The sequence below is a fragment of the Nuphar pumila genome, chromosome 8, assembly GCF_984573655.1.
Source record: "Nuphar pumila chromosome 8, dmNupPumi1.hap1.1, whole genome shotgun sequence".
In the NCBI taxonomy this organism is placed as follows: Eukaryota; Viridiplantae; Streptophyta; class Magnoliopsida; order Nymphaeales; family Nymphaeaceae; genus Nuphar; species Nuphar pumila.
In genome coordinates, this window is record NC_143256.1 from 29,815,343 (window position 1) to 29,841,789 (window position 26,447).

At 38.0% G+C, this 26,447-nt stretch overlaps 1 protein-coding gene across 2 annotated transcripts in view; it reads left to right on the forward strand.

Moving 5' to 3' along the window:
• The window catches only part of SAC8 (SAC domain-containing protein 8), a 170,894-nt gene that overhangs the window by 108,173 nt on the left and 36,274 nt on the right, over positions 1 to 26,447 (forward strand). For both annotated transcript variants that reach the window (XM_090016125.1, XM_090016126.1), the window contains one exon: positions 2,969 to 3,033. In XM_090016125.1, coding sequence (XP_089872251.1) covers positions 2,969 to 3,033 — 65 coding nt within the window. The remainder of the gene's footprint in view (positions 1 to 2,968; positions 3,034 to 26,447) is intronic.

The following is a 26,447-nucleotide window of genomic DNA, read 5'->3' on the forward strand; positions in this document are numbered from 1 at the left end:
GTCTCTTGGAACAGTAGAAAACAAAAGGCTATCGCTAAATCAAGTACTAAGGCTGAGTATAGATCTATGGCTGTTGCTACTGCCGAAGTCACATGGATTAGACATCTACTGACTGAAGTTGGAGAAAAGATCTCCCACACTATCTTGCTATGTGACAATCAAAGTGCTATAAACATGTCATTCAATCCAGTACATCACAGTCGTGCTAAGCACATTGAGATTGACCAACACTTTGTGAGACAGGAAGTTGAAGAAAAAGAGATTGAGCATGAGTTCGTCAATATTGAAAGACAAGTTGCAGACCTATTTACGAAAGGGTTAACAAAGGATCGTTTTTGGACGCTTAAAGGCAAGTTGTGCATGGTCCATAACCATCATCAACTTGAGGGGGGTTGAAAAAGGTGAATAGTGTTTCGGGTCTGGATCCTGTACCAGACCGAATTCACTCATGTATTAGCCCAGACCATAGTTCATTCCTGTATAAGCCTGTTTTTTATTTGTATCTGGGTTCGGATTTTACACCAGACCTGACCCGACCCACTGTGTACACTTAAGTGTATTAATACAGGCATTAGGTCACGATTTCTGTATGAAGAAATCGTGACAGCCGCAATCGATCTTTTGGTCTCTCTCTCTCTCACTCTTCTCTTTCTCAATACAGGTACAGATGAAAGCCCTCAACGGTCATATTTATGACCGTTGGGGGTCCCAACGACTCTATGGTGGGACCCCCAATGTCTTTACAAAAGAAAGAAAAAATAAAAAAATAAAATAAAAGATTACATTAAGTTAAAGCAAAAATAAAATAGTTGTTTCTAGAAACAACTATGTGGAAAAACTAAAATACCCCTATCGGGTTTTACAAAGAAATATTATAAATGAATTACATATTTTATAAATATAGACATGTATATATATACATATGTATACATATGTATATATATTTTTAACAATTTTTGCCGTCCGAACAAAAAAAAAACCCAAAATTTTGAACCCAAAACATACTGGTAATGCATTTCTAACTACGAAAATCGAAAAAAATACGGTGTTCCATCGTGATCGCCAAAAACTATTGATAAAAATTTTGAAGTTCGAAAATAATGACTTACCCGGATTCGCAAAATCCTTTTTTAAATATGTGGGGATGTTGTTTGCTAGTCTTGACCGTTCTTTGCTCGATGGAAAGGTAAAGCCCATACAGGTTTCTCGATTTTTGCAGTTAGAATCACACAATCACAGATATAAAACGTGTATAAATATTAATGAATTGACTATATAAAATCAAAAGAAATAGACAAAGGATCTGGAAAGTACCTTTTTCGGATTCGAGGTTTAGTTTCGTTCTTTTAAGCTCCTTTTGGTACGACAACACATCTGCATAGGTATGAGGGTTCTTTAATGGCTTCGAGATAGAGTGCAGGCGGGACTAGAGTTGGCTTCTTCTCCAGGACCAACACTTAGGTATGTGATTTCTAGATGATTAGACTATAGGGGTGAGCTTTTATTTTATAGAATTCTGCATGGGATATGGATTTAAGAATTTTTGGGTTTGAATCCTACCAAAATGAATTTGTTTTTATCTTTATGTAAGATAAGACTCATCCAAGAAGTGTTTTGCTTCGGATAGGACTTTGGGTTTGATAAAATTTAAGAATATTATATTTTTTGATTTCTTGGGACACAATGATGGGCTTTTGGGTGATTCCTATCTAAATGGCATGCATGGATGGGGTTTCTATAGGTTTCCTATAGATTGGATAATGGAACTCTAGATCTCCATGCTTAAATCGGGTCATAGTTCGGATCCATTATGACATGTTGACTTGTTTTGGCCATAACTTTCTATTCAGATGTCAGATTGAGACACCGTTTGATGTGTTGGAAAGCTAACATTTTCAACTTTAATTCATCTTTTAAGTATAAAACCAAATTAAAGCGTTTTGGTAGTGAAAAATGTACTCAAAGTGGACCCTACCTGTAAAATAAGAATTTCATTGAATAAGTTGTATTGTTTTAGTCATAACTTTCTACTCCGATATTGTATTTACCTGATTTTTAGCTTGTTGGAAAGCTAAGATCCTCAAGTTTAATTGATATTTTGAACAAAAGTCTAGAGGATGTCGTTTTGGAGTCTGAAAGTTTAAGCTAACAGAACTTTCAAATGACTTGGTCAAAATTGAGGTGTCTACACTACTGAATCCTGGTGGTCAACAGGTTCATTTGAATCAATGCATTTAGCTGCTAACTTGATTATTGTCCAATACTTTCTTGAACAGATGGTTTATACTCTTGTTTTCATGCCTTGGGGTGTATTATGATTTTTCATTTTGGAAGTTCTGTAAGTGACAAAATATCTGTTGGGATCTTCATGCATTTTATGATCTTTTGCTTTACTGGTATATCAATAAGTGGCAAACGAGAGAACTTATTGCTTAAGAGTGTGGGAATATGTTATAGAGGATTATGATGGTATGCTCAAATAATTGGTTGACTTTCTTCACACTGATTATGTATGGTTATAATTTTGCATTAGTAAATTACTAGAAACACAACACAATCAGAAATGCGACATATAAGAGTAGTTGTCATAGTGTCATTGAGTTTCTAATTGATTTCCTCTCATTATGTTATTTGCTTCTTTTAATTACATGGCTGATCTTTTCATAAGATCTTGTCTGACTGCTTGTCTTTACTCATCCATTCAAACTCAAAACTTCATGTTGATTCATTGAGTTTGGGGGGAAGTGATTTTTCATGCTCATATAGATGATTTATATTTTATCAATTGTGTCCATTGAGATATTCTGATCTTTTACTTATTTTCATTATTCTCTGGAGTAGTTTGGTATGTTGTTCTAAGATGGATCATATTCAAATTGGTGAATATCCAGCTAACCTCTTTAAGGAATTTCTCTTATTTCCTTTTAGCTTATGATACTAATTTTGTTTGATTTTCTTATTCTTGCAGCATGGAGATGAAGGCAAATTGAGTGCTGCATTTGCAACAGAAATGGAAAAGCTTTCTCATGTGAGGTGATTATGCAAGTTCCATCTTGTTTTATTTTGTTTCCAGGCACATTCTATATCTAAGTGGCAGGGGTTTGACTTGTTCTGATGGTAGTTCTTTGTGCTAGAAATGTAAATCTTAAATAAAAAATGGCATAGATGTGCACAAAATAATGAAATTTTTGTACACCGTTGCAGTGGATCTGGCAAGTTTAGTTGCAGCTAGCAAGTTTAGTTGCAGCTAGCAAGTTCGAGTGAGATGAATCAATGGATGACTTCTGCTATACAGTTAAAATGATCAGTTATGTTATAATGGTTTACTAGCAGATTTCAAACCTGCATATCATAGTTGTTAAATATATATGTGCATGGTTACATGCTTTATACATACACACACACACACACACACACACACACACACACACACATATATATATATATATATATATATATATATATATATATATATATATGTGTGTGTGTGTGTGTGTGTGTGTGTGTGTGTGTGTGACACTTGTAAAATTTCATCTCCAAATTAAACTTGAATTTCATGTTCACAAGTTGGTACGAGGATATTCTCATTGTGTTATTTTAGTTTTATATGAATCTCGGATATCCTGTTCGGATCTTCGATATCAGATATCTAATATCCTATTTGGATCCTCGATATTGGATCCCGAACATCTTAATTGAATATCTAATAGTAGATTTCAGTTAATGGTTCAGATCGTCGATAACATGGTTAGATTGGATATTGGATCCAAAGCGTATTATGTGGATTCGTGAATTTTAAATTGGATCTTGAATGGAAAAAATCTTATATTGAATCCATAGCATTGTATTTGGATCCGTAATAGTCTACCGGATGTTTGGATCCACATTAACTTATTTGGATCATTGGACATCGGAAAGTTTGATGTTTTAATGTGGATTTCACATCAAATCATTTGGATCCAATTAAAATTTTATTTTGGGATCCATAGTAAATTGTTTGGATCCATACTGGAAATCTCGAATCATTATAATTTAATATTAGAAGATTCGGATCATGGGGCAGATCCAGATAGCTAATGTGGATCCATGAACGTATTGGATCGTGGATCCATATCACACTAGCACACATCATGGCGTGGTCCAAATAAAAAAAAAATGGATCCTTGGATCCGGATGGCCTAGGTTTGGACCCAAAACGTAAATGGGTCGCGGGTCACGTGTGTGGGCGATCCAAACTCATAGAAAAAAAAAACACGCTGAACCCTAAATGAAAAGGTAGAAAACATGTGTGTGTGTGTGTGTTTTGGGGGGGGGGGGGAGAGTGTGAAAACCCCTATTTCACGCAGAAAGGGGAGAAGGGTGTGTGTGTGGGGGGGGGGAACCGACCCCACGATCCTCCTCTTCCCCCGTTTTTCTTCCCCTATTCCCTATCACGCATGTCTTTAAGATCCCCTATGCTCCTCCCTCTCGTTATTCCTCTTTTACTCTTTCTCTCTATCTCTCCCTTGCACGGTTTAGCAAGAAGAAGCTTCATGTTTTCACTGCAACATTAGAAGAAGGCTCGATTCACCGCGTTTATTAGAGGTAGGATTCTTGCGATTTTTATAGTGTATTTTGTCTCAAGCATGCAATGTGTTGCCTCACAACCCATCGGCGTGAACTTAGCCTGTGTGGACGTCGGTATTAATTTTAAAATGATGTGACTGCTGTAGCAAAGGGGTCTTGTTGTTTTGCGTATTCAAATGTTGTGGGTGTTTGTATTATGACGATGGTGATGGTGATGATTGTAACAACTCGAAATCTAATCCAAATTTTGAGGATTTTTTTTCTATAACAACGAAAATATTTAATTTAAACAAGGTTAAGCATCTCGGGCACGTCACAGGGAAACTCAAAGCAAATACCATCCATCATTTCTAATAACAATTGGTAATAAAATAAGTGTTTTGAACATTCTAGTAACAACATTGAAACGAACTAGACTAGTTCTAAACATTTCGGGAACATTAATAATTCATGTGTCACGGCCCGTACATTATCCCGCAACCGCTCTGATTCCTTTATTCTTCTCCTGAAAAGTGGTAAAGTAATTTGAATCAGACTACAACCAGTCTGAGTAGAAGATTACTATGATTATGCAGATGTACTTTGTAACAAGCATGCAATGTAATTGAATATTCAATAAAAAGCATATCTGAGAAAAGCATGACATATTTAAACAAGTAACAGGGAACCAATCAATTACATATCACATTTTTGATTCATGAAGTAGCATAAAATGAATAATCACATGTTCAAGTAGAGAATCTCATAATCTTTCATATGACTGAAACATATAAGAAGTTTAGTTTAAGTTTCTCTTGAATTATCTTGCGAGTATTCGCAGGCCAAGGCAACTGTAACAGAAGAGAACATTCAGGGGTTTATTATGCTTGGTGTTTTATTAACCCGAACGTCTAACTGAAACTGAAATCTTAAGGGAGCAGTTAAGTAACTGAGAAAACCTCCCAAAGGCCAAGTAACAGGATGCATCCCTAACTTCTGCAGAAGAACTTGGAGCTACCGCCTAGGACATATTGGTAGTCCGAGTTCCCTAACTCCGAAGACTGGGGACCAATAAGCCATTGTTGCTCGAAGCAAAACAACACGTCCCCGGAGTAGTGTACCACCTACCCTCTCAAAGGTAAACCCGAGTCTGATTGGTTGTTTACCTTATTAATTTTGTTACTTGAATTTTAGGGTATCCCTAAGCTGAACCCAATAGCTCAACCCACAAGTGTTCACAAAAGTTGTGAATCACCCTACAATAGTAGCATATTCCCAATTATTCCTACCTTAGATAAGCGGTTCAAGTTATTTATATAATTCTCACTCAGACTGCCTCGATATCTTTAAACCAGTCAGGCAAAAATTATAATATTTACGATTCTCTTGTGTATGAGCTATACTACTCGAGTTGTCTACTTGGAATCCTCAGCTACCAAACTTGGCATTTTAATTGCCAGTATTAAACTACGACTCGTATTAACCTAAAAGGGTGTAACCCCTGTTCACGAGTCACCATGGTAACCCAATCGAATTACAAACTCGATTTATTAACTTATTTTGCATGATTAGTAATTGACTTAATTCAATAATTGCTAAGCATGGATGCAAATATAAAGTTTAATATCAGTGACACCCATAATGGTCATAAATCTGCTATCACCATGTCATCAATTGAAATTCTTATATGCACCGGTCTAACCAAATATTAGAGGCAAGACATGAGATCATAAACACTTGGAAGTGTCCATGGAATGCAGGTACAACCTAATTATAATAATAGACGAGTTAGAGCACTTTGCAGAATAAAAAAAAAGGCGGAACACTGATAGAATTTCATCTGTACCTCCATTAAGAGAGAAAACAGAGAGAGAGAGGGAGAGAAAGAGAGAGAGACGAGAAGAGAAATCCAAAGAGGGCACCTGCGGCTGTCACGATTTCTGTATATCAGAAATCGTGACCTAATGCTTTGTATAAATACACTTAAGTGTACACAGTGGGTCGGGTCGGGTCTAGTGAAATATCCGAACCCCGATAAAAAAACTTAAAATTCTACACTTATACATAAATGGAATGGACTCGGGTCTGGTATAGGATCCAGACCCGAAACACTATACACCTTTTTCACCCCCCCTCAAGTTGATCATGGTTATGGACCATGCACAACTTGCCTTTGAGTGTCCAAAAACGATCCTTTGTTAACCCTTTCGTAAACAGGTCCGCAACTTGTTTTTCAGTATTGACGAACTCAGGCTTAATCTCTTTTTCTTCAACTTTCTGTCTCACAAAGTGTTGGTCAATCTCAATGTGCTTAGCACGACTGTGATGTACTGGATTGAATGACATGTTTATAGCACTTTGATTGTCACATAGCAAGATAGTGTGGGAGATCTTTTCTCCAACTTCAGTCAGTAGATGTCTAATCCATGTGACTTCGGCAGTAGCAACAGCCATAGATCTATACTCAGCCTTAGTACTTGATTTAGCGATAGCCTTTTGTTTTCTACTGCTCCAAGAGACTAAATTTCTTCCAATGAAGGCACAATATCCTGATGTAGATCTTTGTTCATCAGGATCTTCTGCCCAGTCTGCATCACAATATACAGTGAGTCTATGCTCATCTTGTCATATGGCTGTGGTGAGTATGTCAATCTATCCCCAATAGTCCCTTTCAGATATCTAAGGATCCGCTTGACAGCTTCCATATGTCCAGTACGTAGCGCATGCATAAATTGAGACACTTGATTGACTGAATAAACAATATCAGGTCTAGTGAATGTGAGGTACTGTAACATTCCTATTATGCTTCGATACCTGGTGGGGTCATCACACAGATCTCCATCATGAACGCTAAGTTTTTTATGAAGCACACTCGGAGTTCCCAGAGGTTTGCAGTCTTTCATGTCAGCCTTGCTGAGAACATCTACGGTGTACTTGTGCTGAGTGAGTGTCAAGCCATGAGCCTGATTATCAACTTCTACACCAAGAAAATAGCGCAGAGGTCCAAGATCTTTCATTTTGAACCTCTGACCTAGTAAGTCTTTTACTTCTTGGATATGGGACGTAGAGTTTCCTGTGATAACAATATCATCGACATAAATTAATAACAGAGTGGTCACAGTCTGACTTCTGAAAATAAACAATGAGTGGTCCAGCATGAAACGTGAAAATACATGTTTCTGAATCTCTAGTGAAAAGCTATCAAACCAAGAGCGAGATGCTTGCTTTAGACCATAGATAGCTCTCTTTAATCTGCACACATGGGTTTTACAATTTTGTTCTTGATATCCAGAGGGTTGCTCCATATACACTTCCTCCTTAAAGTCCCCATGCAAGAAGGCATTCTTTACATCAAGCTGACTTAACTTCCACCCATGTTCAACAGCCAGAGAGATAATAATCCGAATTGTTCCCATTCTTACAACCGGACTAAAAGTCTCATCATAGTCTTGCCCTGCTTCTTGAGTGAATCCTTTTGCCACGAGCCTTGCCTTGTATCACTCAATAGTGCCATCTGGCTTGTACTTTATCTTGTAGACCCATTTACATTCGACAACATTTTTGTTAGGCGGTCTGGGAACAACTTCCCAAGTTCCGCATTCATGCAAAGCTTGCATTTCATCATTCATGGCTTCTACCCACTTGGTAGAAGTGGCTGCCTGGTAGTACATAGTGGGCTCATCTTCTTTATTGAGAGTAGTTAAAAACAGTTGAAGATCCAAGGAGAAGTTGTCATAGCTAACCCACCTGTCAATGGGATGTCGTATGCGGCTCGATTTTCTGATCTCAAGAGTGTGAGAAGGGGACGGATTGCTGATTGAAGTATGATCTGAATGGCTTGATGTCATCGGTCTCTGTCTGGAATAGACAATGCCTTTGTATCTGCCAGGTATTTTTTCTGAATTCTGTGGCCCCGATGTCTCAGTGTTTTCAGACATCTCTTCTTCTTGCTGGACGCAATCTGGTGAACATGCTTCGCTGGAGCTAGCAAAAAGTTCTGAACTCAACCAAGGATAGTAAACTTCAGTTGGTATATTCGTTGTATCAACTTTGTCATCAAAATTTTGTTCATCAAAGACAACATGTCTTGAGATTCTGATACGTTTGTTGGTGGGATCATAACACCTATATCCTTTGTAGTCATCTGCGTATCCCACAAACCTACACTTCTGGGCCTTGTCTTGAAACTTGTTTCTCAGGGACCGATCAACATGCACATAACAAACACATCAAAAAACACGCAGGTCATGATAACTAGGATGAGCTCCAAAGAGGCAGTGATAATGAGACTTATTTTCCAGAACGACCATCGGCAATCTATTTATCATATGCACGGCAGAATGAAAGGCTTCTGTTCATAGGTTGGTGGGAAGATTGCTGTCATGAAGCATACTCATGGCACTTTCAACGATATGTCTATGTTTTCGTTCAGCAATCCCATTTTGTTGAGGAGTGTGAGGGCAGGACACTCTTCTTCCTATTCCGTTATCTCGAAGAAAAGAAATAAAATCATGGGATGAAAATTCCCCACCTCCATCACATTGGAAAAACTGAATGGACTCAGAAAATTAATTTTTGACCAAGGAAAAGAAATTTTGAAACAAAGAGAAGACTTCTGACTTATTTTTAATGAAATATATCCAAGTGTATCGAGAATAGCTATCAACAAAGATTAGATAATATCTGCTTCCAGACCCAAAGACAATTGGGGCGGGTCCCCACACATCAGAACAAATGATCTCAAAAGGTTTTGAAGCTCTCTTATTAATGGAATGGAAAGGCAATACATGACTCTTGCATAAAAGACAACTGGAACATTTATGAATGCTCTCATCCTCATTAAGACTTTCTTTTGGAATGAGATTATTAGAAACAAGTTTCTCAATAAAATAACTCCCACAATGTCCTAACCTACTATGCCATAAGAATGGCTTATTACATTCAGAGATACTAAAAACACTGGCAGAAGAGGATGAACACGACTCTGATGAAGGCTTTGAAATCAGGTGAGAAGGGCGAACATCACGACATGGAGCTTCTTCAAAGACATACATGTTGCCTCGTCTCTTTCCTTCAGCGAATGTTTCCCTTGTGCGTAGGTCCTTGACCTGCACAGAGAAGGGAGTGAATTCAACAGAAGCATTATTATCATCAATAAGTTTGAAGACAGAGACAATATTTTTTTTAATGTCTGGGGCATGAAGAACGTCGGAAAGAGTAAGAGTTGAATGTGACATGGGGATGACAGTCTTTCCAACATGGGAAACAGGATGGTGGGATCCATCTCCAGTGACAATCTTACTTTTTCCAAAATAAGAAATAGGATTAGAAATTTTACCTGCATCGCCTGTCACATGAGTCGCTGCCCCGGAATCGACAAACCAAGTGCCTTCATCACTCTGCTTCAATTTTAACTCTGACAAGGCAGATATCAACAAATCTTTAATCTCTCTACTGTCTCTGGTATTTGTGAACTTTCTCTTGATTTCTATCTGTGGACTCTTTCCTTTATTCTCTGGATTATGCCAACAATTCGCCTTGATATGTCCCTTTTTGTTACAAAGGAAGCAAGTAGGAATGGATCTTGTTCCCTGCGCATGAGTAAACATGTTTGGAGTGGGAAGTAAACCACGCCCTCCGTGTCCACTTCGCCCTTGTCCTCCTCGTCCTCGTAACAAAAACTTCTTGAGAATTTGAATGATTATGAGTTTCTTCAGAGAATCCCTTCAGAGTCATTTCATATTGGATCAATTTTGCTCGTAGCTCATCAAAGGTAGGAAGAACAGGGAGACACAATAGTGAAGTGACTATCATATTGTAGTCAGATCCCAATCGACTCAGGGTTTGTTGCACCATGTCATTGTCACTAACGGCACACCCTATAACTGCAAGTTGATCTGTGATGGTCTTCATCTTGTTCAAATATTCCATGATGGTCATGGAATCTTTCCTTAACAACTAAAATTCCCTTTTTAGAAAAACTACTCTTGCTTGAGAAACCTGCGAATACGTTTGAACCAGTCGTTCCCAGAGTTGTAGAGCTGTACAATTGTCAGGAATGGCAAGAAGGATCTCTTGAGACAGGGTGGATGTGATTGATGCAACAACTGATTGGTCCTTTCTTTCCCAATTGAGAAATTCAACATTTTTGACATACACGATTGAAATCGTCTTTTTATCATATTTTTCTTCTCTCGGGCTAAATTCTGGTGGAACTGGAGTGGTTCCATCCAGGTGACCTAAGAGACCTTGGCTCCTTATGAAAGAAATAATTTGCCTCTTCCAGATCAAGAAATTTGAGGTATTCAACTTCTCAGAAACAAGCTGGTTGAGAAAACTTGAAGAAAGATTTGTTTGAGGGTGATAGGGATCCATAGAAAATAAGAATCAACAGACAAAAATGTTTAACCTTCGGCTGTCAGAGAATAACAGACCATTAAATTCAGAAAATGGAGAAACTTGGGCTTTTATGTGCACCAAAAGGGGCTTGCGTGAAAAGGTAATCACACGTTAAGTATCCCCTTTTTGTTTTTTTGTTTTTTTGACAGCAAAGGATAATCAAGAATAATAATGCACAGCAGAACACAAGGAATCAAAGGATAATCAAGAATAATAATGCGCAGCAGAACACAAGGAATCAAAGGGAAGTACTATAGCATCCGAATATGCAGAGAGACTTTGGAAAAGATGGAGTAAAAGCGGATCAAATGATTAACTGAAATAAAATTTAATGTTTCACGTGAATCAGTTCACGAGTTCACGTGAAAAGTTGTTAACCCACGATCTGGGAGAAAACCGATGCTTCACGTGAACCAGTTCACGTGAAATGCAGTCAATCCACGATCTGGATTCACGTGAATCACAGATTCACAAAGATGAAACTCACGTGAGATGTGAGTACACAGGAAGATTCAGAAAGAGGGACAGAAAAGAGACGAAAGAGAAAGAAGAACAAAAAGAAAGAGAGAAGCGAAAACCTCAAATACTTGATTGTTGTCACGAGCCTGAGTTTTTTTTTTTTGCCTCTAGATGGATCTATGCTCTGATACCATGATAGAATTTCATCTGTGCCTGCATTAAGAGAGAAAACAGAGAGAGAGAGGGAGAGAAAGGGAGAGAGACGAGAAGAGAAATCCAAAGGGGGCACCTGCGGCTGTCACAATTTCTGTATATTAGAAATCGTGACCTAATGCTTTGTATAAATACACTTAAGTGTACACAGTGGGTCGGGTCGGGTCTAGTGAAATATCCGAACCCAGATAAAAAAACTTAAAATTATACACTTATACATAAATGGAATGGACTCGAGTCTGGTATAGGATCGAGACCCGAAACACTATACACCTTTTTCAAACACAAGCATATAATGTTTGTATTAATATGCAAGACAAATAAATATCATTTTAAGTACCATAGTATGTAAAATTATGGCACTTGCTGCTTGTATTAATGTGCGGGAAAAATATTATCTTTGAAGTAACAAAAAGTGCAGAACACAACAAATGATACTTGTATTAATATGCCAAAAATAATATTTCTAAGCATATAAAAATCTGCAGAACACAACACATGAAGCTTATGTTCATTTGCAGGAATTACATTTTGAAGTATATTACAAATACGGATTACCGCACATGCTGTTGGTATTCATATGCGGGAAAATAGTCATTCCAACATATATATCAAAACTACAGAACGCTAATATGCTGCTGGTATTCTAATGCAGGAATATATATATCAAATTTGCACAACAGAAATTCTAAAATGTATTCTAATGCCAACTCTGCAGATCAAAAGTATGTATATAATGTGGATTATTTATCTACATAAACAACACAACTCCAGATGTAATACCACGTATTTTCCTAGTCATTTTCTGGTTTTTTGAAAATTTGGCTAAGTCTAGGAGAAAAATCGTTTGAACATCAATTTTTAACCGATGCTTTTGGGTCTGGGGTTAGCCCGGGTCTCATCAACTAGGTCTAAACGAGCCACTTAAAACGCGAGAAAAAGTTTAATTTTTGACTTTTAAATTCAAGCGAAATTCAGGTTATTTTCAGACAAAATTCAGAATTTCTATTCAAGTTATATATCGTTGGATGCATCTCAAAATTCTGAGCGTAACGATATTTTATTTTCCTTGATTCGGGCTACGATTGACCCGAAAATCGCATTTTTTCAAAAATTGAGCAGTTTGTCGGTTCAGATCCGGATTTGGATCGAACCAGATCTGATGGATTTGATGCAAATTAATATGGATTTGGACTCTATCCAAGACCCATATTAATCTGGATTTGATCCAGCCCAAGACCCATTTGGATTTTTGAGATGGGTTTGGATCTTGGATCCAGATCCAAATCCATGCCCAACGATTTTTCCAACTTTAAATTCATTAGAAACCTTTAAATTGAAGTTAATTGATGTTAAGAAGCCCCCCAAGTTAATTTGGTAATTTTTGGAAGCTTCTGGAAATTTATTTATTATTTAATATTGAATAAATAAATAATTAATTTAATTTTAAAAATTTAATTTGAAAATTATTTAGGACTCTAAGTAGAGCCCTTAAACTCATATAAAATCACTTTAGAAGTGTTCTAGTTCAATAATATAATTTTTGGAAGCTTCTAGGTATTTATTGATTAATAATTAATTAATTAATTAAATAATTTTAATTAATTCTGATATTTATTTTAGAGAGTTTAGGACTATTTATAGAGCCCTTGTTGATGCCTTAGAAGCTTTAAGAAAGTTTTTTTTTAAAAATACTCAAATTTGAAAAGTCAACACTTGGAGAGTTTCAAAATTTTTGAAACTCTAAGAGAGTTCCAGCAGGGGCTTCACTCTCTTCTCCAGCCCATCTCTATAAATAGATCAAAAAAAAAAAGAAAAAGAGAAGGAAAAAAGGAGAAAGAGAGAGAGAGAGAAAGAGAGAGGGAGAGCAAAAGATAGGAAGAGGAAGAAAAAGGGAGCTTCTTCTCCGATCATCCTTCGTTTCCACCATCAAATCCATATTTCTTTTCGATCTTTGCATAATGTATGGGTTTCCTCTCTTGAATCAAGTGAGAAATCTAGTATAGATTGGATTTTCATGCAATATTTTGATGGAAATCCATAGAAAATGGGTAAATATGGATGTTTACCCTAAAATACATGGATGAGGATTCATGGATCCCTTTCCATGAATGTGTTGATGATTCTTTTTACCTTTTATCAAAATAAAATTCTTTACATGTCTATTCTCATGCTAAAACAAAATTCATTTCATGATAAAATAGCCTATGGAGTGCTTCTTCTATGCTAGACTTGATTTCCATTGAATAAGCCGTTGGATGTATGTTATTTTGTGAGAGATTTTTTTTTGTTTATGTATGCATATCACTTTGAGAGATCCAAAAATGCATGTGTTCTGGAATAAGCATACATATGTAATCTAACCATGCATATCACGTTTAAAAGTCTAAATATGCATGTGCTATTGATTGGTGAATAAGTGTATACATGCAAGTTGAATATACATATCTCCGTAACAATCCTTATGGGGATGTTTGTAGTTTGGTGAATCTGAGCATACTTAAAAGAAAATGTATATGTTCATGCTTAAATTCTTTCTGCAGTCTCCTCTTGTAAAACCCACATTTTTAAAAAAAATAATTTATTGGACCCGGGCCGGGTCCGGACCCGACCCGGGCCCCTCTTCATTAGGGTTTTAATAACCCGACTCAGGAAGAGGATTTTAAATCCTCTTCCCGAGCACCGCAACACCCTTACCCCCCCCCTCTCCTGCGATTTCAGGAGGATAAGGGGAAACCCATCGGGGTTTCCCCATTCATCGTCCCCCCCCCTGAGGCCTTTAAAAGCACTGCAGGGGGGCAAGGGGAGGCACACAACACTTCGCCCCCATCGCGCCGACCTCCCCCTTCCCTGCGCACGCCACCTGCGTTGCCGTCGCTGCGCCCCACGCCGACGCCGGCCACCGCCTCCCAGGTACACCGTTCTCCTCCCTCTTCTCCTCCTCACCCCCCCTCTTTGTCACCTCGCCGGGAGGCCGACAGGCGGCGCATGGCCCCTGCCGCGCCCTCCCGCCTCTCCTGTGCTCATCGGAGGCCCGACAGGTGGCCTACGAGGCCCCTGTCATCCCCTCTTCCCTCTGGGGGTGCGCCGGAGTGTCGGTAGGGGACCAATGGCCCCTGCGACACCCCCTCACCCCTGTGGGTGATAGGGAAACCGACGGGAGGTCGGTTGCCCCCTGTCACCCCGTCCCGAGCTCTCTCCCTCTCTCTGTCGGCAGGGGTTGGCCCCCTGCCGCCTCTCGACTGTCGGCAGGGGCTGGCCCCTGCCTCCTTGTTGCTGTCGGCAGGGGGCTAGCCCCTGCCGTCTCTTGGCTGTTGGCAGGGGCTCAGCCCTTGCCGCTTCAATGTTGTCGGCAGGGGTTGGCCCCCCCTGCCGCTTCGATGCTGTCGGCAGGGGCTGGCCCCCTACCGTCTCATGCTGTCGGCAGGGGCTGGCCCCCCTTGTCGTCTCGTTGCTGTCGGCAGGGGCTCGACCCCTGCCGCTTCGCTGCGGTTGGCAGGGGCCGGCCCCCTGCCGCCTCCCTGTTTTCGACAAGGGCTCATCCCTGTCACCCCGCTGTTGTCGGTCGGCAGGGGCTCGCCCCCTGTCGCTTTTCTGTTTTCGGCCAACAGGGGCACACCCCTGCTGCCTCTCTCTTTTTTGATCGACAGACCTGATTTTCTTTTCTTCGCATGATAAATAATGTAGCGCTGAATACTCATACTTTTGCAGACTTCGTATCGAACCCCGTTCTGGCTCCGTGACCTGAGCCTCGTATCATCTACACCCGTAGACGCACGCAGCTGCACGACATCCCGAGGTAGGGTAAAGTCGCACAAGGGGCAATTGATGAACGTAATTAAGATGTCCATGCTAGATGTACTTAGATTTATATTGCTTCTGCTTTGCATATTTTCTTGTCTGCATATTTATGAGTTGAGGAATGATTTTACTCTTTGAGTATTAATTTGCGTATTTGCTTATGTGGTTGAAGGTGGTTTCATACTTTTTGCAATACTTATGCCCTTAATTGCTTGCATATATACTTGCATGTACGTTCCTATGGGTCGATGTAGAATTTCATTCTTCGATCATTATTTTGCATAGTTGCTTATGAGTTGAGGTGTGGTTTCATATTTCTTGAAATACATATGCCCTTGTTTGCTTGCATCCATTTTTGCCTGCACGTTTCCTTTGAGTGAGGTACGACTTCGTGTCTCGTGTATTACTTATGACCTTATGTGTTTGCCTATCTAAGTGGTCAAGGTATGGCTTTGGTACCTCGTGTGTTACTTATGTGCTTTTCGCTCGATGTGCGGCATTGCAAGTCGAGAGTTGCTTGTTGTCATGTTATAATCTGCATATGCTCACACTTATGGTAAATATGTACTTATATAAATGTAATCTTGTGCCTAACCTGATTTCAGTTGTTTTCAAAACACTAGAAGTTGCGCTTGTGCGCTATAGTTCTTTTAAAGAGGATTTCCTTCTGCAAACCCAGTGCTCTTCAAAATGCACAACTTTTGCAAAGATAAGTTTTAAGTCCTGTCGGATTGCGAAGTCACATTTGGGCCCTCCCAGGTCCACACACTTGGGAGAAATATTTTATAACCCCGATTTGAGTTGCGACCCAATTCGAATAACCCCGATCAAGGGCATGAACCTATGAATGAGTGGGGTTCTGTTGAAGGACCCATTCTTCATTTATCAATCTAGTGTCGCATGTCGATACTAAGATAATTTTTGGATGCAAGATTGATAGTGTTGTGCCTTGCGTGAATGACTTAATGTGGCATTGTGGCTTTTAAGGATGAATCGTGCCAAATGAGCACTCCTATATTCTTTGGATCGTTATGAAGTTGTGCGTTGGGTGTTCCTTTTGAGAAGCCTACGCACCTCCCTTTTTCAGTGTTGCGTACTTTTAGACATGCACGACATGTTAAGTACTTTGTTGATCGGACGAGAGATCCGAGACGACCTAGTATCATGAAATATGGAAAATATTGTTGAAATGAATTCAAGACTTATCTTGTCAAATTGTGTTGTGTTACTTCTTATGCAGATAATATCTGTTGGGGTTTCTTTGGTGAAACCATATCCCTTTTATCGTAGTCGTACTTTTGACAAGTACGTCTGTACTTTTTGACAAGTACGTCTTCTTACGTTGCGATGATTGGATAAGTAGGTTGTGACAACCTTGATGAATGCAAATAACAAAATGCTGAAATCACCTAAATAAGTGATGATTTCCGCCTTCACCGACAAGATACTCGAGTTGGGTCGAAAGACCAGAGTATGTAGAATGGGTCTTCAGTTAACTAACCCTGATGTACTCATTTGAACCGCTGACTCCTGTCAGGAGAGAGGACGGGAAGGTACAAAAACTTCGATGGACAAACCATTAATGACAATTACGAGCAAAAGACTCGGCTTTCCCAGTCATCGGAGTTAGGGGAAATGGACTACCATAATTATCCTAGGTGGTAGCTTTCCATGTTCGGGATGCATCCATTGTTTATGCTGCTTTGGGGATTTCTCTCTTGGTCACTGACCGTCCCCTTAGGTGCGGACTCAGTCAGCTATCCGGGTTATCATAAAATACATAGCATAATAAACCCCCGGATCAGTCTAGGCTGTTTCTAGAGTCGTGCCTTATGCGTACCCACTTGGCCAGTTAATATCGAAACATAATTTCAATCCGATCACACAATTTGTTGAGTTATACGCGTATGAAAGTTATTGTGTACAACAGGTTCAATACTTATGGAATTGTGTGTGGTTGATGAAGCATTGTACTTTGCTAGTTAAAGTTCTTATGCAGTTCTTTGTTTGTAATAGTTAGCCTACTTGTGCCAGTAAAATGTTTGTAATAATTTTAGCATTGTGCTCATGATAGTTGCTCCGTGAATCTGGTGGAATTAAATTGCTATATAATTGCCTGTCTACTTGACATATTAAATTATTTTGCTTAATTATGTTCAATATTGTTCAGTATGTGCACCTACCAGTTTTTAGTGAAACTGACCCATTTTATGGGCAGGTGATGTATAAGTGATACACTCTGCGATGACACGATGGCGCGATGAGTTCAAGATAGAGCTCTTTCCCTGACGTTTCGCTCCTGAGGACATGTTGATAAATTTGATATAAAGTGTATTTCAAAATTTCTCTTTTTATTAAACCTTGAGTTACTAAAACTGTTTTAGTAAACTTCTTCTTGGTTTCAACAAACAAATTCTAAATCATTGATATTGCATTTTAAAACCCTTTGATTTCAATAGTTGTGCGGAATTCGGTAAAGGAAAGTTTACGCTGTAATGCGTTCAAGGTCCATCGACTTGTTATTTTAAAAATATCATTTTTCGCTGAAGTACTATTTAGACTCTGATAATTGTATGATTTCAAAGCTTTCTATCCTAGATTTTTGGGGCGTTACACCTCTTGCCGCACATAATGACAATCAATCTTTATGTGTTTTGTATGTGTGAAACTTAAGATTTTTAATAATGTCAATGACTCTCTGATTATAGAGTAGTGTGGGAGAGGAGAGTGTTCCACTCCCATGTCTCTAAGAAGTCAACCGAGGCATGCAGTCTCTATCATGGTCTGCGCCATATCATGTTATCTTTCCTTTGCAGTTGATAAAATGATTCTTTGTTATTTTCTACAACACGATGATGTCAAGGAGACCCCTAGGGAGATTCCAGACCTTGTGGTAGAACATCATCATTCCCTCCGAGTTACAATCTGCTGTAACCTGGAGAGAAAAACACCAATTGAAAAGAATAAGGCATAGTGCATGTTGCCTTGGACTAAATAATCCTCAACACAGCTGCCATACAAATTGAATGGGGAGCATTCATAGATTGACTAGCTACATGGACTTTGTAAGTAATATTTGACATGTAAATAGTCAATAAATCAAGTTACCAACAAGCTGACGATGAAATGTAGGGCCACTAAACAATTCTTCATCATCAGCTTGAAACTTTGCATTCACTTCTGTTGGTGCATCCACATTCTTAACATCTAGTCTATCATGTGCAACCAAATCGCCTCCATAGTTATGCTGATAACAGGTATCCTTTCTTGGAATAGACAACCTCCAAACCTAAAAATAGTGGAAAACTCTAAGGTCCTTCATTTCAAACAGATCACCAAGTCTATGCTTGACATCTGCTACGGTCTGAGTGTCATCACTTGATGTGATCATGTCCTCTACATGTATCAAGAGCAAACATCTCTGCCTTTGAGCCTAACTGATATAACTAATGAAAGATCTCATAATTCAATGAAGTTTCACTTAAAAAAAAAACTAAAATTTTCAAACTATGCTCTCTCGAAGCTTGTTCAAGGCTGTGTAGGGCCTTGTGGAACATGCATACTCTTCCCTCACAATCTTTCATACTTGGAGGTTATTAATTGACATTCACTGTTATTATTATCTTGCTCTTATTGTTACTGCATCACTGTTTAGGGTAGGGTTGGTGCTTACTATATCCACTGTTTTGGATAATGTAACTGTTTTGTTATTTTTTGTATCACTATTTACTATTTTAGGTGGTGTTACTGTATCTCTGACTAGGATAGTGATTGTTTACGAGACACCACATATGGTAACAATTGTAATTTATCCTTTGTATTATTTCTCTATAAACAAGACTCGTGTGTTAGCCCCTCAAGAGGTATTAGGGGTCACATGCCTTCTGTGTAGTCACTGCCAGGCTCAGCAGACTGGGTCGGCCGGGTGCTGATTCAAAAAAAAAAATGTAAATCATAACACATGTTCATATTGTGCTTTTGTACTGGACTCGGTGTGACCCAATTCGAGCGGAGTTTGAAAAAGACTTGTGTATGGAAAAGAAAAAGTTTTAAAGCATGATACGCTTGTGTGAATTATGTGCAGACTTCCTGTGTGATTTGTTCATGCCTCGGATCCCATTGCATACTCAGTTTATGCATAAACGTGGTCCGGATTGTACTTGTTAATGTTCAACTTGTGCTCATCCTATGTGCTTATTTGAATCTGGAATAAAAATTCAGTTTTGGTATGTTAATTTTCAGATTCGTCCATTGTAATAGATTTGGCTTTATACATGCAAAAGAACAAAATTTCTCACATGCTTGCACTTAGTATATCATGTTTAATCGAAGTATTATTGCATAGTTGCTTTCATGTGCGGGTGCATACTTGAATTGATGTGTTCTTGCATGTAAATAATGGCATGAGTGTGCACATGTTAAATTGAAATGATTCATGAATGAAAGCATGCATTTGACATGGATATGTGTATTGAATGGAAGCATGCATTTAACCTGGATATGTGTAAACTCATGCGTATGCATATGAATATTATTGTTTCATACACATGTATAGACGTGAAATTGATATGTTATTGCATGGAATGATTGCATGAGTGTTCACCTGTTTAGTTGAATTGAGTCATGAATAACAACATGCATTGGTTCTCATGTATACTTGAATTGGTTCATGAATGAAAGTATGCATTCCACACTATTGATAAGCCATCCAATTATCTTGGAATGACCCATCCTTCATTCTTTACATTTTCTCTCATAATCAAAAACAACTTTAGACATTTCCTCTCCTTGAAGAGCAACTTCTTTTCCATTCTCAAATGAGTTTGGATTCTTTTTCGGTACCGTCCACCAAACCCCATAAGCCTTTTTCCCATATTTTGTGATTTACTATGGATGCCCAAATCACATAGTTTTTATCATTTAGGCGTACGAGAATAGAGACAATTACTTCCCTTTCATTCTCCATTCTTTTACAACAAGAAAAGAGAGAGATAGAGAGGAAAGCGAGAAAGAATGAGAGGAAAAGAGATAAAAGATTTGCTAGAGAGGTGGTGCGCTTCCCAATGCAATAATTTGTTGTTTTCTCCAAGCTCACAATCCTCCTCCTTTGATGCTTATCACGATTCTCCTCTTGGAACAATGCTTCAAGAGCTCCAAAGCTCTGATACCATGTAATGAGATGGACTAAATCCAAGAACGTCACTTGTGGACAAACAAGAACACACTTTAATCAAGTAGAATACTTGATTGAATCATCCAAACCACCCTCACAAGAGTCAAAAATATATATATTATTGTGTGGAGGAACTCTCCAAAAGATATATCAAATGCAAGGCCTTAATGGCCTATTTATATATGACCAAGAGAGAGGGGGCAGCTCCAAGAGCTATTTGGAGCTGTCAACAGCCAAAATAAATACAAAAACAAAAAATAAAAAAGGAGAATAGTCAGCCCTTAATAGGCTGACGCCTATTACAGGAAAAGACCGTAATACCCTTGATGGGTATTTCGGTTTACATAGAGTATAAATACATATAACTATATGTATATGTATATGTATATACATATACATATACATATGCATATGCATATATGTATATCTTAACACCTCTAATAGATACAACCTATTACAAGAACTGAAATAACCAAAATACCCCTAATAGGTATTTACCTATTACATCATTTTATATATATATATATATATATATATATATATATATATATATATATACACACACACATACAACTTAACACATAGGAGAAACATGGAAGAATCGAGATTCTCATCAAGTTTCGGAAGCAAGGAGTTTCACGCTTTCAAAGCGAGTTTCTGGGATGCGAGCTTCCAACCTATCTAAGAAGCTTTCGGTAACTCTGGTCTGTACAAGGACTGAGAGAAGCTTAATCCTAGGTTGTTCAAGCCTTTTTCAGTAAGTTTGATACCAAGCTTTAGCTTCAACTTTAGCCAAGTTTATTTTAAAAAACTAATATCTGATGTTATTTGATGTGGAATGAGGTGAAATGGGATTTGAATCTTGAACTGCCCTGAAGTGTAGAATAATCAGTATGTAAAAGTCACTACACATAAAGTATGATACATTAAATACAATACTTTTTAATTAAAATCCGATGCAATGAGCCCCTGAAAGCTGAAACTAATGTCTGGGAGTATGGGTACTACTTTACACATTGTAAAATGCAGTTACTTATCATATGATACTTTCTTTATATAGGATGTACCGTATGACACCAATACTAACAGAACTTAATTCTTACATCTACTACTTTTATGATATTTTAAAAGGTTTGGCCAATTTTGGTTGGGGACTTTTTACTTATCAAGGACATTTTTTACCCCAAACACAACCTAGGTCATTTTGAAAGCTTTGCGGGTCAGATATAAGGTTTCCAAAAGTTGAGATTTCAGGGTATTTTTAGGGTTCTTCATCTAGTTTTACTCTAGTCTTATTTGGCATGAATAGAGAGTAGATTTTCTGCAATTAAGGAAGGTGGTCTAAACCACTTTCATCCATTCTTTCCGGCTTTAAGGTAACAAAACCCTCTTTTTTGCTTAGATATGCAAGACATTGAGTCTATGTCGTCTGCCACTTGGGTGCGGGTGCTGTAATATCGTGCATTTTCACACTTATGGCTAAGTATAGAAGAAAAATCGGTAGAACCTTGATATTAGGCCGATGTGCTTTGAGTCCGGGCTTGGCCCAGGTTTCATCGACAAGGTCTAAACGAGCCAATCAAATTGTGATAAATGTTTTATTTTTCGACCTTTAAATTCAAGCAAAATTCGAGCGAAATTCGGGTTAAATTTAGACGAATTTCAGAGGCGAAATTCAAGTTATATATTGTTGGATGTGTATTGGAATTCTGAGCGTAATGATATTTTACTTTTCTGAATTTGGGATACGGTTGGCCCGAAAATCACAATTTTTCAAAAAAGGACCGCCTTGATGAGTCGGGTTCGGATTTGGATCGGACTGGATCCAATGTATATGATCCAAATTAATATGGATCTGGACTCAGTCCAAGACCCATATTAATAAGGATTTGATCCAACCCAGGATTCAAATGGATTTTGGATATGGATTTGAATCTTGGATCCAGATCCAGATTCAAAATCCATACCCAATGAAAATACAACTCTAAATTCAATTTTTATATTTAAATTGAAGTTAACTAGAGTTAAAAAGACTCCCAGAGGGATAAGGTGCCTTCTGAAAGTTTCTGGATATTTAATTATTAAATTAAAATTAATTTTGAAAGTTTTGGTTAACTAATTAGGGCTTCCTAAGAGAGTCTTTAATAGGTTTAAGAAAGGTAAAGAAGTCTAGAAAGACTATATGCATTAAGAAAGAAATTTAGAAAAGTCAAAATTTAGAATTTTAAAAAATTGGAAAGTGAGGTGGAGGAGGACTCCCAAAAGGGGAAGACCTCTCTCCAGCCCATTCTAGAAGGGCTGGAAAAGAGGGGGGTGGGGGCGTCACCCCCTATCCCCTCTATATATAGTTCAAAAAAAAAATGAAGGAAAAGAGAGAGAAAAAGAGAGGAGAAGCGAGAAAAAGAGAGAAGGGAAGAAGGAAGAAGAGAAGAAGGAGAGGAACGATCCATCCTCTTCTCCAATCATCCGGCGTTTCTTTCATCTTTTTCGAACTTCTTAAAAAGGTATGGGTGTTCTCTCTGTCTCGGATGAGAAAAAGAGCCTAAATAGGCTTTAGGCAACGTTTTTGTAGGAAACCATGGATTTCATCTTGATTTTTCATCATCTAATCGATGTAGGTAAGCCTAGATTATATGAGATCTGTTTTCCTATGATTTTCTGCATGTTTTTGCGTTCCTTTCAATATATATATATATATATATATATATATATATATATATATATATATATATATATATATATGTGCCCCTATGGACACTTTGGACAGATCTGTTCTATGTGTTTAGCGGACAGATCTGGCCATCTTGATGATGGGCAAATCTGGCCAGATTTTAGACCCTATCCGTTCTGTCCATCCTGGACAAAACTGTCCCTTGGACAGTTGTGCATATACTGACAGATGAACATGGGACTGTAATCCTTGAAAACGAACCAGATCCGTGGAAAAAGAAATATATGCATACTCAGTTAAAATAAAAAAAATTGGATTCTTGGTGTTTTTGGTCTGGGACAGGACGGACAGCTATCCAGTCTCAGCCTGGACAGTTGGCTGGGATAGGACAGTCTGCTGTCCAGTCCCAGACAACAGTCCAGATTTGGACTGGACTGTTGTTCAAGGGTATATACAACGAAGAGAGAGCGCCAGCAGATTCAGTCGGCTGGGGTTGACATGCTGTAAGAAAAAAAATAATAGAGGTTATGTATAACAAAAAAAAATTATATGTACTATATAAACTCTTTTTTCTTCTGTTACCTGGCCCAGTCGAGCCTGGTTTAGCTGGGCAGGTGGCTTGGTTATGATCCCAGCCGATCTCAGTCGGCTGGGTATGGTTCTGTAGTCCACAGACCCATCCATCTGAGTTCTGCTGGGCCAGATGCCTGAAAAAAAAAATTATTTGATGCCTACCAGGCCCATCTGAACTGGTTCGGCTGGGCAAGCATACTCCTGTAAAAAAAAATGTATATATGTGCATAACGGAAATAATTTTTCTGTTTCACATGGAGTCCCAACCAACCCACTATCGGCTGAGTATTTGACCCTGATCGGGCCCAGCCAACTGGCTGGCTGGGCAGATTTTGAGCTCCAGCCGACTGGGTCGGCTGGGCTTAGTGTGTCCCGATTTAACAAAAAAGAAAAAACTGGGCAATGTATCTCCTCTGAATTTCAACCTGTATATGACATATTAACAGACTGTTTAAATGCATATTCATGTGACGGTTTATGAGTGCCAAAATATGACTGTTCATGTTTTGAATTCCGTTGTTTATGTTCAGATTTATGTATAGTTGGGGTTCAGATTCGAGTATGACAAATGTTCATATTTTTGCACATTAAATGCATTGATTTGCGCATAAAGAAAATTTCAGTATGGTGTACTAAATTTTCAGATTTTCTTATTGTAATAGATTTGACTTTATGCATGTTAAGAATGAGATTTTCACATGCTTAGAATTGATTGTTTATGCTTGATCAATGTCTTCATTCAAATTACTTACATGTGCATGTGTAAACTTGAAAATTTGTGTTTCGGTATGTATATAATTGCATGAGTGTTTACATGTTTTAGTTTGAGATGATTTATCATTAGAAGCATGTACTTGGCATGATCATGTGAATACATGCATATGAGTATTGTTATTCATGCACATCCTTGATTAGCATATATGAATGTGCATTGAAAAGCATGTGAAATGAATGCATAAGTGGCATGTTCTTTATAATTTTTGCTTTGAATGCATCGATGATCAAAAGTGGATCATCGTAGGCCATGTGAGCCTTGAGCAGGTGTTGCTCTTTGTTTAGTTTTCTTATGCATCGCAAAAATCAACTTAATATTTATTGAACTAATTGTATTGTTCCATGTTGCCACGAGCTGTAGTCCCGTGATGACTTTCGCATGTTGATTTGCTAAACGTATGCTGTTGGTTTTGTATGTTGATTTGCAAAATAAAGAAATTGAAATAATAAAAAGATAAAAGAAGATAACAGTGTAATTCACGCTTCTTGGATGTCCCTTCTTTAGTGTAGGAATCTTGAACTTGCAGTTTTAGGGGACCGTGAGAATACTAAAACTCTGTGTGCGTTATTATATCCCTGAACCCAACTAGGTGGTTCACCTCACAGTCACGGTTTTAGAGAGATTCTGCCACTTTGCCTGGGGTGGTGTGTAGACACCGCTATTGTTTTTGGTATACCAAGAAAGTAGCATAAGTGGATGTTGATTTTTATAATGTCCCAACATTAGATGTTGATTTTTAATGCTTCGATGGATGATGTTGATTTTTGATATCGGTCGAGGGCTGAGTGTGGAACCCAGTAATAAAATACAAGTTGTGTGTTAAGGTACAACTGAGGACTAACTTGACATCTGGAATTGTTTACCCGTTTTGAGTATCCGTGGGCAACGGTAATAAAAAGAGGAACTAAAATTGTATGCATTTAATAAGAACATGCATATAAAAGAAAACTATGATAAAAGATAATAATTTACTCATACATGTACATTAAAATCATGCGTATTCCTATTATGCATTAAATCATGTATATTTACTTGTTCCGTTTGCTAAATTAATGATTTCATGATATTTGTTCCCTACTGCATGATAAATGTTCCCTATTGCTTAATTTATGATCTCTATTGTTTAATAATTCTTCCCTATTGTTTAGTAATAGTTCACTAGCGCATGAATAGTTAATTAAATTATGAATTTGTTATAAATGCATCCATCTAAAATGTTGTATGAATCTTATTTAGATTCTTTTTATTTATTTGATTCATTAGATGAACTCGTACACAAGATCTTTGATTATGACACCCTTATTTTTTTGTTTTTCACAGCTTCTGAGGCCCATTGAAAGGACCTGCTATTACGAGCAACTATGATAGCTACACGACTGCTTGACAGATTTACTTAGAGACAACGTGACTCTACTTTTTGATTCATTTATATTCACTTGCATATGTTCTCAGACTTTATGTTTTTAATTAAAAAAGTTGGTTTGGTTTGGATGATGGTAATGTAAGATCCTTTGTGGTTGTGGATTGGTTATAACTGTAAGGGCCCCTGGAAATGTTTCCGCAAATGTTAAAGAAAAAATTGCCACTTTTTAATGGGTATGAGTTGGGGTCGTTACAGGTGCAGATGCGTGTATGAGTACAGGTACAAAGTGTACGACATGGAAATTTCAAAAAATGTGCGTCCGGGTATACAACTATATATATATATATATCACATAAATACAAAATAAATTTAAAATAAATTAAATATAATCTAAATATATATGCTATATATGTACTGAAAATATAAAGTTATAAACTGAAAACACAATTATAAATTGAATACAAACTTGTATGTA